This window comes from Lepus europaeus, chromosome 1, assembly GCF_033115175.1.
Source record: "Lepus europaeus isolate LE1 chromosome 1, mLepTim1.pri, whole genome shotgun sequence".
In the NCBI taxonomy this organism is placed as follows: Eukaryota; Metazoa; Chordata; class Mammalia; order Lagomorpha; family Leporidae; genus Lepus; species Lepus europaeus.
The window spans coordinates 102,264,355-102,278,745 of record NC_084827.1 but is presented as its reverse complement, the minus strand read 5'-3'; the positions used below and the strand labels follow the sequence as shown (position 1 = coordinate 102,278,745).

At 41.6% G+C, this 14,391-nt stretch overlaps 1 protein-coding gene across 2 annotated transcripts in view; it reads left to right on the top strand.

Moving 5' to 3' along the window:
- Positions 1–13,029, top strand: part of ITGB6 (integrin subunit beta 6) — a 73,080-nt gene extending 60,051 nt beyond the window's left edge. For both annotated transcript variants that reach the window (XM_062199926.1, XM_062199919.1), the window contains 2 exons: positions 4,961–5,127; positions 10,963–13,029. In XM_062199926.1, coding sequence (XP_062055910.1) covers positions 4,961–5,127; positions 10,963–11,061 — 266 coding nt within the window. In that variant the 3' untranslated portion in view covers positions 11,062–13,029. The remainder of the gene's footprint in view (positions 1–4,960; positions 5,128–10,962) is intronic.
- The last annotated feature ends 1,362 nt before the right edge of the window (positions 13,030–14,391 follow it).

Below are 14,391 nucleotides of genomic sequence, written 5' to 3'. Positions count from 1 at the left end.
TACCAGCTACCCCTTGGGACCTTGACAGTGATGGTCTCGAGATCTCTCCATGAGCAACAGCCCTAACGGAACTCAGAAACTCCCAGGTGCCTCCTTTTTGCTGTCATCAATTAATGAACGGCCCTCCCTGAATGGCTCTTGCACAATGACAGCTGCATCAAATCAGATCTTGTCAGCAACCTCCCTCCTTCCCCAAAAGCTTGGATCTTAGCTTCTTCCCCAGTCATAGCAAGAACAGGCTACAGGGCCAGTATGCTTATCCATGTGCTGATCAAATATTCAGTCTTAAGCGTGAAATGAAGGGTGTCAAACTGGCACTACTTAAGAGTGTGAAATTCAAAGCAATAAAGCAGTACCAAGTAACCAAAAGTAAATTTTAGACATTACAATCCAATCCAGAAAACACGGTCAGAAAACAGGACATCACAGCGCTGAGGGGGACAGAGGGTAGAGTTCAGCACAAACCAAGAAACATGAAGATGACTATGAACTTGGCCTTGAATCTCAACTGGGAACAGTGAGACTTGCTCTTAAACTTTTTTACGAAAATAAACTTTGAAATGCACACATGAAAAGCATCTTGTGGCCATTAGTTAAGGATCCTGCTTTGTCAGGAAGAACTACTTTATAAGACAAAACACCTGCCTCCTCATTATCTGTTCTATAAAGTCAGGTTCCCCAACTGTACCCCCAACCCCTGCCTGTGACTGTGGCAGTGGCTTTCATAAGTTGTCTTGAAACCAATACCATCTCATCCTTTATAATACTGATATTGTTGGAAACATAAATTCCCAACAACAAAAACAAGTATGCAGAACAGGCTCTTTTTTAAACTCAGAGGTTTTGTGTCTAGGTAGTGTGATTTGTTTCTATTTATTTGTTTTGTTTTGCTTTTGTGAAATGTGCTTTTGGTTGATAACTGCCCTCTCATTACTGAACAGCTGTCTATTTTATTCTTCCACACCTTGTGAGTGGCGCACGTCAACACACTCTTCAGCAGACACCCGGGAGCCCTGATACCTTCTTCTTGTGGTGTTTTTATTTTTATTTTTTTTTACCCCTATGCTTTTTGCAGTAGGAAAAATAACCTCTCTGAGCCTTAACAGATGTTACCTTAGAGCTCCAAGGATGTCTCTTTCTCCACAATGGTTGTATTCCTGGGTAGGCCTGGCGCTTCCAAGAGCCCAGAGAGCAGACCCTGGAAATCAGCGGTCCCTCCCCATCTCACGGCTTGAAGACCAGAGAAGTCCAAGGCAGCCAACTGAAGGTTTGAAAGAGGCAAAATGAAAAAGCAGGAAAGGAGGGGAGGCCAGTGGTTCCCAGTATCCTCCCAGCAAACTGGAAAAGGAACCAGGTGAAGAATCACTTCCTGAGCGCCTGTGGGCACAGGCAGAGTGGCCTTCATTTTCTTTCTTGCTTCTGGGAGAACTTGAGGGCCTAAAGGCCCCATCAGAGTCAAGGCAAGATGGCCGGGAACTGTTCCTGGCTGGAAGGTATCAGCAGGCTCCAGCCAGGAGGTTTTAGGCCCTGGGGGGTCCCAAGGATAGAGAAGGGGGAAGAATGCATTGGTTATAATGATGGGAACAGTAAAACTGATATAATAGCAGCTCCCATTTATGGAGCTATTATTCTATTATTATTTGCATTTTACAGGTAAAGACAACGAGGCACAGAGACGTTAAATCATTTGCTGGGTCTTGTAGTAATGAATTGCTACAGCTGGTTTAGGAACCACTGTGCAAGCACTGTGCTATACTGCCTCCCACTGGCTATACTAGCATAATAAACACATGAATTGCAAAACATGTTAGATAAGTGGAACTGTTCCACAAACCATATATGTCATTTAAAATTTTCTAGTGACCACAAAAAAGTAAAAAGCAACAGAAGACATGAATTTTATTTGCCATTATATAAAATACTGTCATTTCAGCATGTAATCAAGATTTAAAATTGTTAGTGATAGCTTGGTTTTTTAAATTATTTTTGTATTAATATGAAGAGAACAGATTCCATGTATTCAGTAGGTACAGTTTCAAGAAGACAGTCATACTTCCTCCCCTCCTCTCTCCTCCAGTCCTCCTTACCTCCCCCCCCCCGTTTTTTAAAGATTTATTTATTTATTTATTTGAAAGTCAGAGTTACACAGAGAGAGGAGAGGCAGAGAGAGAGGGAGAGAGAGAGAGAGAAAGAGATTGAAGTCTTCCATCTGATGGTTCACTCCTCAACTGGCTGCAATGGCCAGAGCTGTGTTGATCCGAAGCCAGGAGCCAGAAGCTTCTTCCAGGTCTCCCACGTGGTGCAGGAGCCCAAGGAATTGAGTCATCTTCTACTGCTTTCCCAGGCCCTAGCATAGAGCTGGATCGGAAATAGAGCAGCTGGGTCTCAAACCAGCACCCATTTGGGATGCCGGTGCTTCAAGCCAGGGTGTTGACCCACTGCACCACAGCACCGGCCACCCCACCTCTCTCTTGAATTATTGTGTGTTTTGCACTTCCAGTGTGAGCATAACCTAACTTGGAAAAGCCACATTTCAAGCACTCAAAAGCCACACACGGCAGAACTTCTGGATTGCACTGTGCAGCACTATCAGCACTCAGGACCTTAGAATTAAATGGAGCCCTGGCCCAGGCTCAACAGGTCACATTGCATACAGTGACACAAGCAATCCTCTTCCCCCACCTCAAAACACATCTTCAGAAACAACTCAGGGTGTTACTAACCTATTAGAGGCAGCCATGGTTCATTTGCTATGCTAGGATATAGTCTTCAGATCTCTACACTGTAGTAACTGTGTCATTAGCTCCTTGACTCATTTCTGCATAATCTCCTTCCACGGTTTTTTGGTCAAAGAACAAAAGTATGTGAAGCCATGCCTCATGCTATGAGGGGGTCATTAGTCTCACTCAAATTCAGATTGTCTATAGAGCCTTATCTTAAACTCAGCATCACTAGTCCTGTGTGTGTAACTCTTTTTATTAAATCTGTAAAAGCAGTATGTTAGGAAAAACCGAGCATCATTCATTTCCTCCTCACAAGAGATGATGTTTCTCATCTCTTGCAGAGGAGATGCAAATATTTATTGATGATTTTTGTGGCATTTTTTCTACAAAGGTCAAAGGAGAGCTTAACTATAATGTTTCATTCAGAAATATATCATGTCTTGGGTATACTGCAAGAATTATTAGTCATTGTGTTGTCAATGAGGGAGGGTAATGTATCATTGCACAATTATATTAATTCCAGCAGTACAGTAAAAGCAACATTTTTAAAAAGATTTACTTATTTGAAAGTCAGAATTAGAGAGAGGGACAGACAGTGGGGGAGAGATAAATCTTTTATCTGGTTCACTCCCCAGATGGCCGTAATGGTCAGAGGTGGGCCAGGTCAAAGGCAGGAGCCAGGAGCTTCTTCTAGGTCTCCCAGGTGGGTGCAGGGGCGCAAGGACCTGGGTCATCTTGCATTGCTTCCCCAGGCACATTAGTAGGAAGTTCGATCAGAAGTAGAGCAGCCAGAACTTGAACTGGTACCTATATGGGATGCTGGTGTCACAGATGGTGGCCTAACCAAGTACGCCACAATACCAGCCCCAGAAAACAACATTTCATAGAATATTCAGGTTGAAAGCACCATACAGAGCATCTAATTTCCCAAACTTCCCTGAAGATAAGGATGATTTGGAATACTTTAATAATAATAACAAAGCCTAGGGCCTCATCTAAAACCTACTGAATCAGAAACCTGGGAGGATCTAAGAAGCTGTGTGGTAGGCATGAGCTTATCATCAGGAAATTAAAGGGGACATTGAACTTTGTGGTACAGAGGAGAGATCGAGGGGCCTGATGGAATTCGCACAGCTACTCTGAGGGAATTGGACCCACCTCTCCCAACTCTAGTCCATGAACTTTCCCAGAAAATACAGCACTGCATTAGGGTTAAACACAATAAAACTGGAAGACATTGTTGTCTAAAGGACTTGTGGCACTTTTCCCCTCCTGTGCTTCCTCCTTCCCGCTCCCAGGCCCACATCCTCCCTATTGTCCAGATCCTTGGTGCCTAACCAGACCCTTCTCAACTCCTTGCAATGCAAAAGGCAAAACAGATAAGCTGCACAGGGCAGCTATGAAACAGATAAGGGGAAAATTCCCCGGAGACTTCAAAGAGCCCCCCCACCTACCCTTCTGCCAGCTGCCTTCTACAATCCCCCCCCCCCCCCCCCCCGCCAAGTTCCCTCCTAACCAGATAAAACCTGAATCCCAAATGTGCCCTGGGCGCAATCTCTTCTCAAGAAGACTGTCACCAACCTTTGCTTCCAATAAAGCAACCTGTCTCTGTTGAGGTCGATCTCCATCTCCTTTTTTCCATCTCTCCTTTCTGGGAGTACGAAAGACCAGAACCCCCAGCTATTCCAGACCTAACATTGTCTTCTTTCTATAAGAACTCAAGAAGCAAATACTCAACTTTTCAGGAGCTGGTTTTGGTTTATGTTTGTTTGTTTGTAATTTCTAATACAATCTCCTAGACTGCTCACGATTCAAGAAGTTCCATGAAAATTTAACTACATGCACCAAACCCACATATTCTATTTTTCTTTATCGTGAACTCAGAAGAGACCACCTTTGGGAATTAAGCCATAGTGTTTCCCATGGCCCTTTAAATATTTCATGTTCATTCATTGCTGCTCTTTTGGGTTCTAATTCTTGTTAAATTAGTCACCAAGTATGTAACCACTTACCCTTAATAACTGAATTTCTCCTTTATCTTTTGTTGTACTCCAAAGGAAGAAATGAAAGGCTCTCTGTTCACAATTTATTTTTTTAATTCATTCAGACAAGAAGGTGTCAATATTTACTCTGTACTGCAGAAAAAAGTGGGGATGGAAAATCCAGTGAGCGATGTCTTTCCTACCTCAAAATGTTGATTATACTACCTCTTAATGTAACTTTCGTTGTCTCCCCAGATTGCCCCAAACCTCCAAACATTCCCATGATCATGTTGGGGGTTTCTCTGGCTATTCTTCTCATCGGGGTTGTCCTCCTGTGTATTTGGAAGCTCTTGGTGTCATTTCATGATCGTAAAGAAGTTGCCAAATTTGAAGCGGAACGATCAAAGGCCAAGTGGCAAACGGTATGTGAACACTGGGGGCCACTAGTGGTCCAGAAAGAGCTGGCTGCAGGAGACAGGGGAAGGAGGGCTCAGCTCTCTTCTGCTCTAATAGAAGAGTTTCAATGGCAGGCTCTCTCTCTACCACCCTCACCATGACCCCCGCAGCTTTGTTTTCTGTTCTGCTGGGGGACAAAGGCACCTGTGTCCATTATCCAGGCCCAGGTGGGTGACATATATTTGTCTGTCAGTGCAGTGAGGATTTCCAGCACTCTGATAGCTCATGAAATGTGTGCTGTAGCTACTTAAAGACATCGAGGAAGAAGACTTCATTCAGTTCTTCCTCAGCACCACGCAGCTAACATGCAGGTGCTGTATTCAACATTTTGTAAATTGATGTGCTCTAGCTAATGGAAGATTGCTCATGAACAGTATGTCAATTCATGACAATTTCCATAGAAATGCTTGTTACTGAGAGAAGATTACAAAACAAAGTTGAGAAGACTTTTTAAATAACATGCAGTTCATTTTTCTGAATAACCTAAATTTTAAACAGCTACTTAAAAAAAGCATTAATCTTTAACTATACATATTCAATAAATATAATTTTTAAGGCAAACAGAAAACAGGACAACAGTTTTCTGTATTTCTTTTCCATGGGAGAAATAATTACATTTCTAGAGACCCACAGAAGCAATTTCATGGTTTTAATTTCATCTTTGTGTCTCTAATAGTGTGCCCAGCAATCTAATAGCAATTAGCTTACATTGCTGATTCTAAAACCAGTGTTATGACTGGAGAAAACATAGGCAAATACAATGCTCCTATAACTTTGCCCCAACAAATTGGTGTTAATGGTTTTTTTTCTCTAAATCTATAGTGATATCTTTAATTCCTAAAGCAAATGGAATTTTACATTGTGGATAAATTAATCTTGACAAAATATGTTTCTATTTTATGCAGTTATTCCAGACTAATTATATATTTGGTGCAGAACAATGAACATCAAAAATTTTCTTCTACTTGATCTTCCCATTAAAAACACCTTGAGACACAATCACAAATGCAATGGGTGGCTCTTGGCTGGACCCTGATTTGTTCAGTCTGAGAGCAAATATACAGTTGTGAGACAACTGGAAAAATATTAGTACATGGCCGGCGCCATGGCTCAACAGGCTAATCCTCCGCCTCGCGGCGCCGGCACACCAGGTTCTGGTCCCGGTCGGGGCGCTGGATTCTGTCCCGGTTGCCCCTCTTTCAGGCCAGCTCTCTGCTGTGGCCCAGGAAGGCAGTGGAGGATGGCCCAAGTGCTTGGGCCCTGCACCCCATGGGAGACCAGGAGAAGCACCTGGCTCCTGCCATCAGATCAGCGCGGTGCGCCAGCCGCAGCGTGCCGGCCACAGCGGCCACTGGAGGGTGAACCAATGGCAAAAGGAAGACCTTTCTCTCTGTCTGTCTCTCTCTCACTGTCCACTCTGCCTGTCAAAAATTAAAAAAAAAAAATAGTACACACAGGGTATTAAAATGATAACAAAGAAGCATGAAGTATGGTTAGTTTGATTAGGCATGATAATAACATTTGATAGAAAACACCCATTTTTTTAGAAATGTATACTGAAGTATATAGGAGTAGGGGAAATGAAGGCTGAGGTTGGTTTGAAATAATTCAGCCAAAAGAGGGAGTGAGAGGATGGGGTAGTTGAAGTAGGTATGGTGAAATATTGGCCTTGTTGGATCTGGGTGATAGCTTTATGGAGGTTTGTCACACAGCTTTCCTCATTTTGTGTGTGTACAAATTTTTCATACTAAGCAAAGTTCTTCAGCAAAGTAAGTTGCAGGTTTCCCATGAGTATATAACTGAGCCCTACTCAACCATGTGAAATGTAGCCTGACGGGTTACCTGGGTGACTTAGAAACTAGTGCTAATGAGGCCAAAGTTGTGGGCCAGCTCACTTCACCTGATCCCATGGCCACAGATGTTATTTTTAACTTTCACCAACTATCAAACAAATGCCTAGCCATGGTCAGAAGGTAATCAGGCAAAAGACTCTGCTTGCAATGGCACAAAGCAATGGCAACAATTAGTTGAGCAGTCATCAGCCCTGGGAAGTGGTTTTGGTATTCCCATTTTGAAGGCAAGGAAACTGGGACTCAGAGAGGTCAAGGGGTTCCCCAAACTTTGGACAAATGGTGGGGCTAAAACCCTGATAGCTCATTGTTCATCTAAGCACACCCTTTGGTTGACCCTCCTAGCAATAATAAGCAGGTGTTCCACAAACTAGCACTTGGGCAATTATGTGATGTCTGTCTACCAACCAGCACATTTTCATGTTCTCATACAAAGGCAGGAGTGCTGACAAATGATTAATATCTTTAAAATAACATTTTAATTAATGGTTAATTTCCCCCAAACATGAATTGTTCTCCCTCAGGATGTAGAACATGACTGAAATGCAAATGCTGAATCTTTGCCCATTCTTCTTCTAAAATGGGACAAAAACATGCATTAAACAGATAAAAGCATAAATGAAAAATATTATTCCCTTGTTAAATTGAGTTTCTTTGAATAACAAATGTTTGATGTTCCTGACTAGATAATGACTGGGTAATAATTATTCACTGGGAGGCAAAAGAGGTTTAATTCAAATAATTCAGTTCAAATTTCACTAATATAACTTTTTTCATACTGGAAAAAAATGTTGCTCAGTCAGTGCATACATTTAGGAGTCTTCTGTTTAATTCAGTTTTTATCTAAAACCTCTTTATTCTTCAAGAGGTGAGTTTGACTGATCTTCAAAACCCAAGGGACCTCCAGGGACAGTAGGACCATCATGCCTGTAAAGAAAGGTTACCTTTTTCTTGTGCTTTAAAAAACACCCCCTCCCTCTGCATATTCTTTATGAAAACACAAATGCAAGATATTTAAATTCATCTTTGATTAGACATTTTTTTCCCAAGATGACAAGTCATTAACTTGAGGCAAAAAGTGTTCAGCCTGACATTTCTTGCCGTCATGGATTGATTTTGTACTGTGCTAAGCAAATCAGGTCTGCGTTTGGCAGTTAGGCAATCATTAGGAAGCTGTGGGTCATGACAGGGAATGTTCTTATTATCACTTTTTCAAGCTTGAAAAATGTGCCATTGCATTCACCAAATCCACAACCTAAATTAGCAGCCACAGAGCCCTGGGGCGGGATCAGCCTCATGCCCCAGATGGTCAGGGGAAAACTGACCTTGTCTGAACAGTGCAGCACAGATTTGCCCAGAACAGAGTGGGAGTCAAGCCTGTGTCTCAGCAGCAGATCTTACACAGGGAGCTTGCCACCCAGCCGGTGCTACAGGGGACATTGCTGGACGTGGCCATGCTTCATCCTGCCAACTCTGAGGGCATGCTCGTGAGCTGTGATCCTCAGATGAGGTCAGATATAGCCTCCTGCTTATACCCCCAATGGCAATCTATACATGCTATTCCTCCCCTTGTATGTGTCTGCCTTACCCTCTTTCTAGGGTGGAGTTTGCTTGATCCATCACACCTCTCAGCAGTGCCTAGGTCCTACACAGAGAGCCCCCCAAATATGGAAGACCTGAATAAATGAAGCTGCTTTAAAACACAGAAGAGAAACTACACAATCAAAATGAGACAGTCAATGAAATATATACAAAATGGCATTGTGTTCTTCTGTCGATTGCAACTCAAGTCACCCCCTCATCAGTGCATAAATGATGTGGATTGCATTTTAATGCATTTAACATGATGAGGGGTGGGGCCCACTAAAAAGTACCTGGCCTGACCAAGATCAAAGCTGGCCCTGCTCATAGTCCATTTACTCATTCACTGTCCGTCACTAAGCCTCTCTCTTCTTCCAGGATCAGCTCCACTCCTCATTCTCAGCCTATACCTCTTGTTTTTGCAGTTGAGTCTTCAGTTGCATTCCTATTCTTCTTACCCACTAGCATCTGGTCTCTTAATAGAATTCCATATATTGTTTTTGTTCTACATAATTAGAAGACCATACCATTCTGTCCTTCACCCTCAAACCCCTAAATTCTTACAGCAGCAGGACCGAGTTCCCTCAGATCTATCCAGGTCGAGCTCAGAAGTAGGAGCAGTATGGAAACTTGGCCTTCAGCCACCAGCCACCACCAGCCAAGGAACAGCTTTTCTATTTGTTTTCATGATGCAGATAGCATCTCTCGAGAGAGATGAACAAAGGTAACATGTCACTCAGGCAGAGGTCAGGCCACTGGCTCTGAGTAACACGAACAGGTGCAGGTGTGAAGCCTGCTCACAATAAAGGCATCATGGCAAATCCAAGGGCCATGAGCAGAACAGGACAGGAACTGTTTTTCAACTCTGAGAGCTGAAATAAATGTACTGGGAAAGCAAATACAATCAGTATTTTTCAAATGTACATCTACAAGTTCCTACCACTACAATTCGTGGAATAAGAAGAGCGAAGTCTAGGATTTAGGAACACAGACAGTCACAGGTTCTACCTGGGCTCTACATGTACCCAGAAGTCAGCTTGGAAATACTAGTAGCACCAAAGTCCTAGAGGAAAATGTCTTCATAATCCTTTCTAGAACTAAAAGAAAAGTAAATCCCAAATGTGAAGACACACTATATGTAACAATGCGTAAGAAGAGGCCTTCACCCCTCAGATGACACAGGTACTTTGTTAACACAGATCAGGATACGAAGCTTTGGAACTGCTTCAGTGAGGTCATGCCATATAGTCGGATTTGAGCTCTGTCTGATGCCCAAACCTGCGTGGTCAACCTTGAGAAGCAGAAGAGAAGAAACTACCCCTTACCCAGATCACTTGCACTTGCCTAGAATAATTAGAGAGGCCTGGCCTTTGGGCCACAGCAGCACTCCTGTTGGTACAGGGAAATACCTCCGCAGCCCCAGTAGCACAGCTGAGCTCTCCGGGCTTCGGCACACAACTGCCCTCTGCCCAAGGCAAAGGGCCTGTGCCCAGCTGGCTGTGGGACCTCCATTGCGTCCTGAACCCAGAGTCCCACACTCCAGTCTCTTGTGCTGCTCTGCTTCCCTCAGTTCTATGTAGTAAGTAAAAGCTAACTGCTAAGTGAGAGCTGTCCAGGGCTTCCTTCCTGCTCCTCCATAGCAGCCCGTCGCTACTGTCTCCCTCTGAGCCTTGATCTCATTGTCCCAAGATTATCTGTGCCCCTGTCTGATATCACTCACCAGCAACACATTTCCTTTTTTTTTTTTTTGTCTCTGCTTTGTTTGTATTGACACATAATAACTATACAGACTATGAGACACAATATGTGCATTATATTTTGATATATCATTGTGTAATGATCAAATCAGGGAAGTTAACATATCCATTACCTTAAACATTTATAATTTCTTTATGGTAAGAACAGTAAAATGCAAGATTCCACATGAGTGAGATTGTACAGTGTTATTAAAGGCAAATATTATACAGCTCATTTCACTTCTCTACATTTCACTTCTGGTTCACCTATCAACATGCATTCTACTCATTCAATAAATACTGAGTGCTTACCATGGGCTATAGGCACTATCTCCATGCTGGGAAAACCACAGTAAACAAAACAGCTAAAGTCTTATTTTCTACCCTGAATTCGTACATTTCCAAAAGGGGTAAGAGTTTTAAAAATATACATAGGGGATTGGTTCTGCATATTTTAAGAAATAAATTGAAGACATAAAACTTAACATGCAGAAATCATGAAATAGTAAATGAATGGAAAACTATCCCAATGGTCTCCAAAGCTGAAGTTGACTCTCCTCTTCCGATCTGAACTACCTTTAAATTATAATAACAAAATGTACACACTTTCATTTGAACTTTTTTTTTTTTTCAGGGAACCAATCCACTGTACAGAGGCTCAACTAGTACTTTTAAAAATGTCACCTATAAGCACCGAGAAAAACAAAAGGCGGACTTTTCCACAGATGGATAGAACTGCTTTTCTGCATGGGAGAAGTCCATCTCGCTGATCGGAGATGTTAATGCACTATTGTATTTTTCCTTCTTTGTTGCTTCAAAATGCGGTTGGTTTAAGATAATAATAGGTCATTTGCAGATTAGTCACTCTCTGTATGAAGGTGAGAGACTATGTTGGCAGGTTCAAAAATAATCAAGAAGAGCAATATCCTTAGCGAAGAGGTGACTTTGGGGATCATTTGAGGAATACTAACTCTGTTGCATTAATGTTTCAAAAAATCATCAAAATGATTCATGGGGTCCTGATTTGCATTTGAAAAATGTTTGAAATTAGAATCTCATTTGTTTCAGGAATACAGCTACCTGAAGTCTGTCTCAGCAAAGTCACAAAGCCCATACGCTCATGTTGTATACCCACACTTGCCAGTTAATTCTCAACACATTGTAAATCTGCCCTGTCCTAAAGGAAGATTCTTTTTTTAAAAGAAAAGCCATTAGAAATGGTATCCTGATGCTATATAAGCCAAAAGGATGCAATCCTTCAAAAGGTATCTCAAACACAAGATTGAGAATTAAGTGTTGTTAATGCCTATGAATCGGTATGTACCTAAATGTCAGGTATAGAAATATTTCATTTTACAGTTAAAGAAGTAATTTTAAATGAAGAGGTCAGCAGTAAGAAACAAAAATAACCTCTCTCATTTAGCTCATTTTTAAATTACCTGAAAAAAATAATCTGAGTTTCCTTTTTGATCCTGACTTTTCAATTACTTCTCCCACATTTCTCAAGCCATTTTACCCAGTTGCACAGTCTTCTAAAACCCTATAAATTATCAGGAAGTTTTTCATTTCTTTTTTTTAAATTACTTTATATAGCTTGTTCAAAGAGAGGCCCAATAATACAAAAAAAGGAGCATGAGTTAAACAGAATAAAAATTTTAAATAAGACACATCAAGAGTACACAAGTCCCTCAATGCATTACAAACATTTCAATCTGTATTCTCTTCCCAACTTGCACATTTGAGGATGCAGTTACTTTAAGGAGTAAATTTTACTCCCAAAATACATGCAGGCAACTAGGCAGTTGATTGAAGAGATGGACTCTGTAGAAGGTTATTTCTTATGGTCACTACTGCTTTACAAAGCGCTTTCATCTCATTTGATCCTCATAGGAAACTAAGGCTTAGAGAGTGACTAGAAGAATTGGGTTCAGAATCTAGATCTTCTAGCTCCAAGTCATTTCCTCCTCCCACTGCACAAGACTGTCTCTTTTTCTCAGTGAAATGATAGATTGTATAAGTTAAAAAGTAATTGTCATTTGTTTTTAAAATGTTCTGAGAGTAAGCAAATGGCATTTAAACTGTTGGAATACAGATGAGATCCTGTACTTTAGTGCAACATGTCTTACCCTTGCCTAAATTATGATGTGATGCCTTTCACTGCCTGAATAGTTCAGTAGGTGGGTGGTGGAGGCCTTGTGCCTGTCCACTGACTGGTCAAAGCATTTCTTCAACTTTACAGGATGTATCTATGACACGTGGACACTTGGAAACATTTTCTCTCTCTGTTTCTAAATAATTCAGGTAAATCAGACATTTAGGGGTACACGGACATCCAGAAAGAATTATTAAACAACGGCCTTGGAAATCTGAGGGCTGGTGTACCCTCTTCGTGTCTGATACCCAGAACCTGGGAAAATCTAGAACAACATACAAGTTGCAACACTGATACACAGCAGGAGTAGTCACCTCTATTGGACTTTTTGTGGTACTATTCTATTATTACTGGGATGGGACTTAGAAAATAGAAGTTTCCTTTGTGTGCATTAGGGAAGGTAGAGAAAAATCTTCTGTTTTCTCTGAATACTGTTTTGACCCCAGGCAGGACCTTGGAAAGGCCAAAACATTAACAGTAGTACTTCTGTTCACTGAAGAGTTATGTTACATGAAGATAAAATGGTTTTTGTATAGATTGTTTTATTCTATTTTGTGTTGACATAAATAAACATGGTAATTTAAACAATGAACCCTAGATGGGTGATAATTTCCTTCATTTATTTGGTACAAAAGCCTCTTCTTGGGTTTCTGGATCCTGTTGGGACCTGCTCTGTCTTGTTGGACACAGTGTGGAGCCAAGGAAAGGAGCAGAAAGAGACGGGCACAGAAGCAGGAGGCAGCAGGGAAAGGGATGGGGCATGCTGCACGGTCACCAGACCTTTCCAAGCAGGCCTGGCCATCAGCCACATTTTGTCAAATCAAGTTCCTGAGGGTTCAAGGCGGCCTTGCACACAACCTCCTTCCTCCACTCCCCAGATTCATGTCTTACCCCTGGTATCTTAGAATGTGACTGTGTGGTTAGGAATAAGACCTTTGAAGGATTAATTAAGTTAAAATGAGGTCATAGGATCAAGCCCTACCCCAGTGAAGAGGAGATTTAGGACACAGACATGTGCTGAGGGGAGACCATATGAAGACATAGGAGAAGGGGCCGGCGCCATGGTGTCATAGACTAAGCTTTCACCTGCGGTGCCAGCATCCCATACGGGTTTGTGTCCTGGCTGCTCCTCTTCCAATCCAGCTCTCTTCTATGGCCTGGGAAAGCAGTGGAAGATGGCCCAAATGCTTAGGCCCCTGTGTGGGAGAGCCGGAGGAAGCTTCTGGTTCCTGGCTTTGGATCAGCCCAGTTCCAGCCATTGCAACCATCTGGGTTTGGACCAGAGGATCAAAGACCTTTCTGTCTGTCTCTCCCTCTCTCTGTCTGTAATTCTGCCTCTCAAATAAATGAGTAAGATTGTTTTAGAAAAAGAAGCACATTTCATTAATTAAGATACACACAGATTGAAAGTAAGAGGATGGAAAAGATATTCCAGGCAAACGGAAATAAAAAACAAATAGGAGTAATTATATTAATATCAGATAAAATAGACTTCAAGATAAAAAAAAACTGTTAAAAAGAGATAAACAAGGTCATTATATAATGATTAAGGGATCAATTCAACAAGAAATCGTGATTACAGTAAATATATATGCACCCAGTGCCAGATTACTTAGTTTTATAAAACAAATGCTAATGGATCAAAAAGGAGACATAAACTCCAATACAATAAAGATGAGGGACTTCAACACCCCATTTTAATCATTGGGCAGATAACCAGACAAAAAATCAACAAAGAAACAACAGCTCTAACCTACACCATTAGACCAAATGGAACTCAGTTATCTACAGAACACTTCACCCCACAGCTACAGAATACATATTCTTTTCATCAGTGCATGGAACATTCTCTGCGATACACCATACTAGGCCATAAAACAAGGATCAACAAATTCATAAAAATTGAAATCA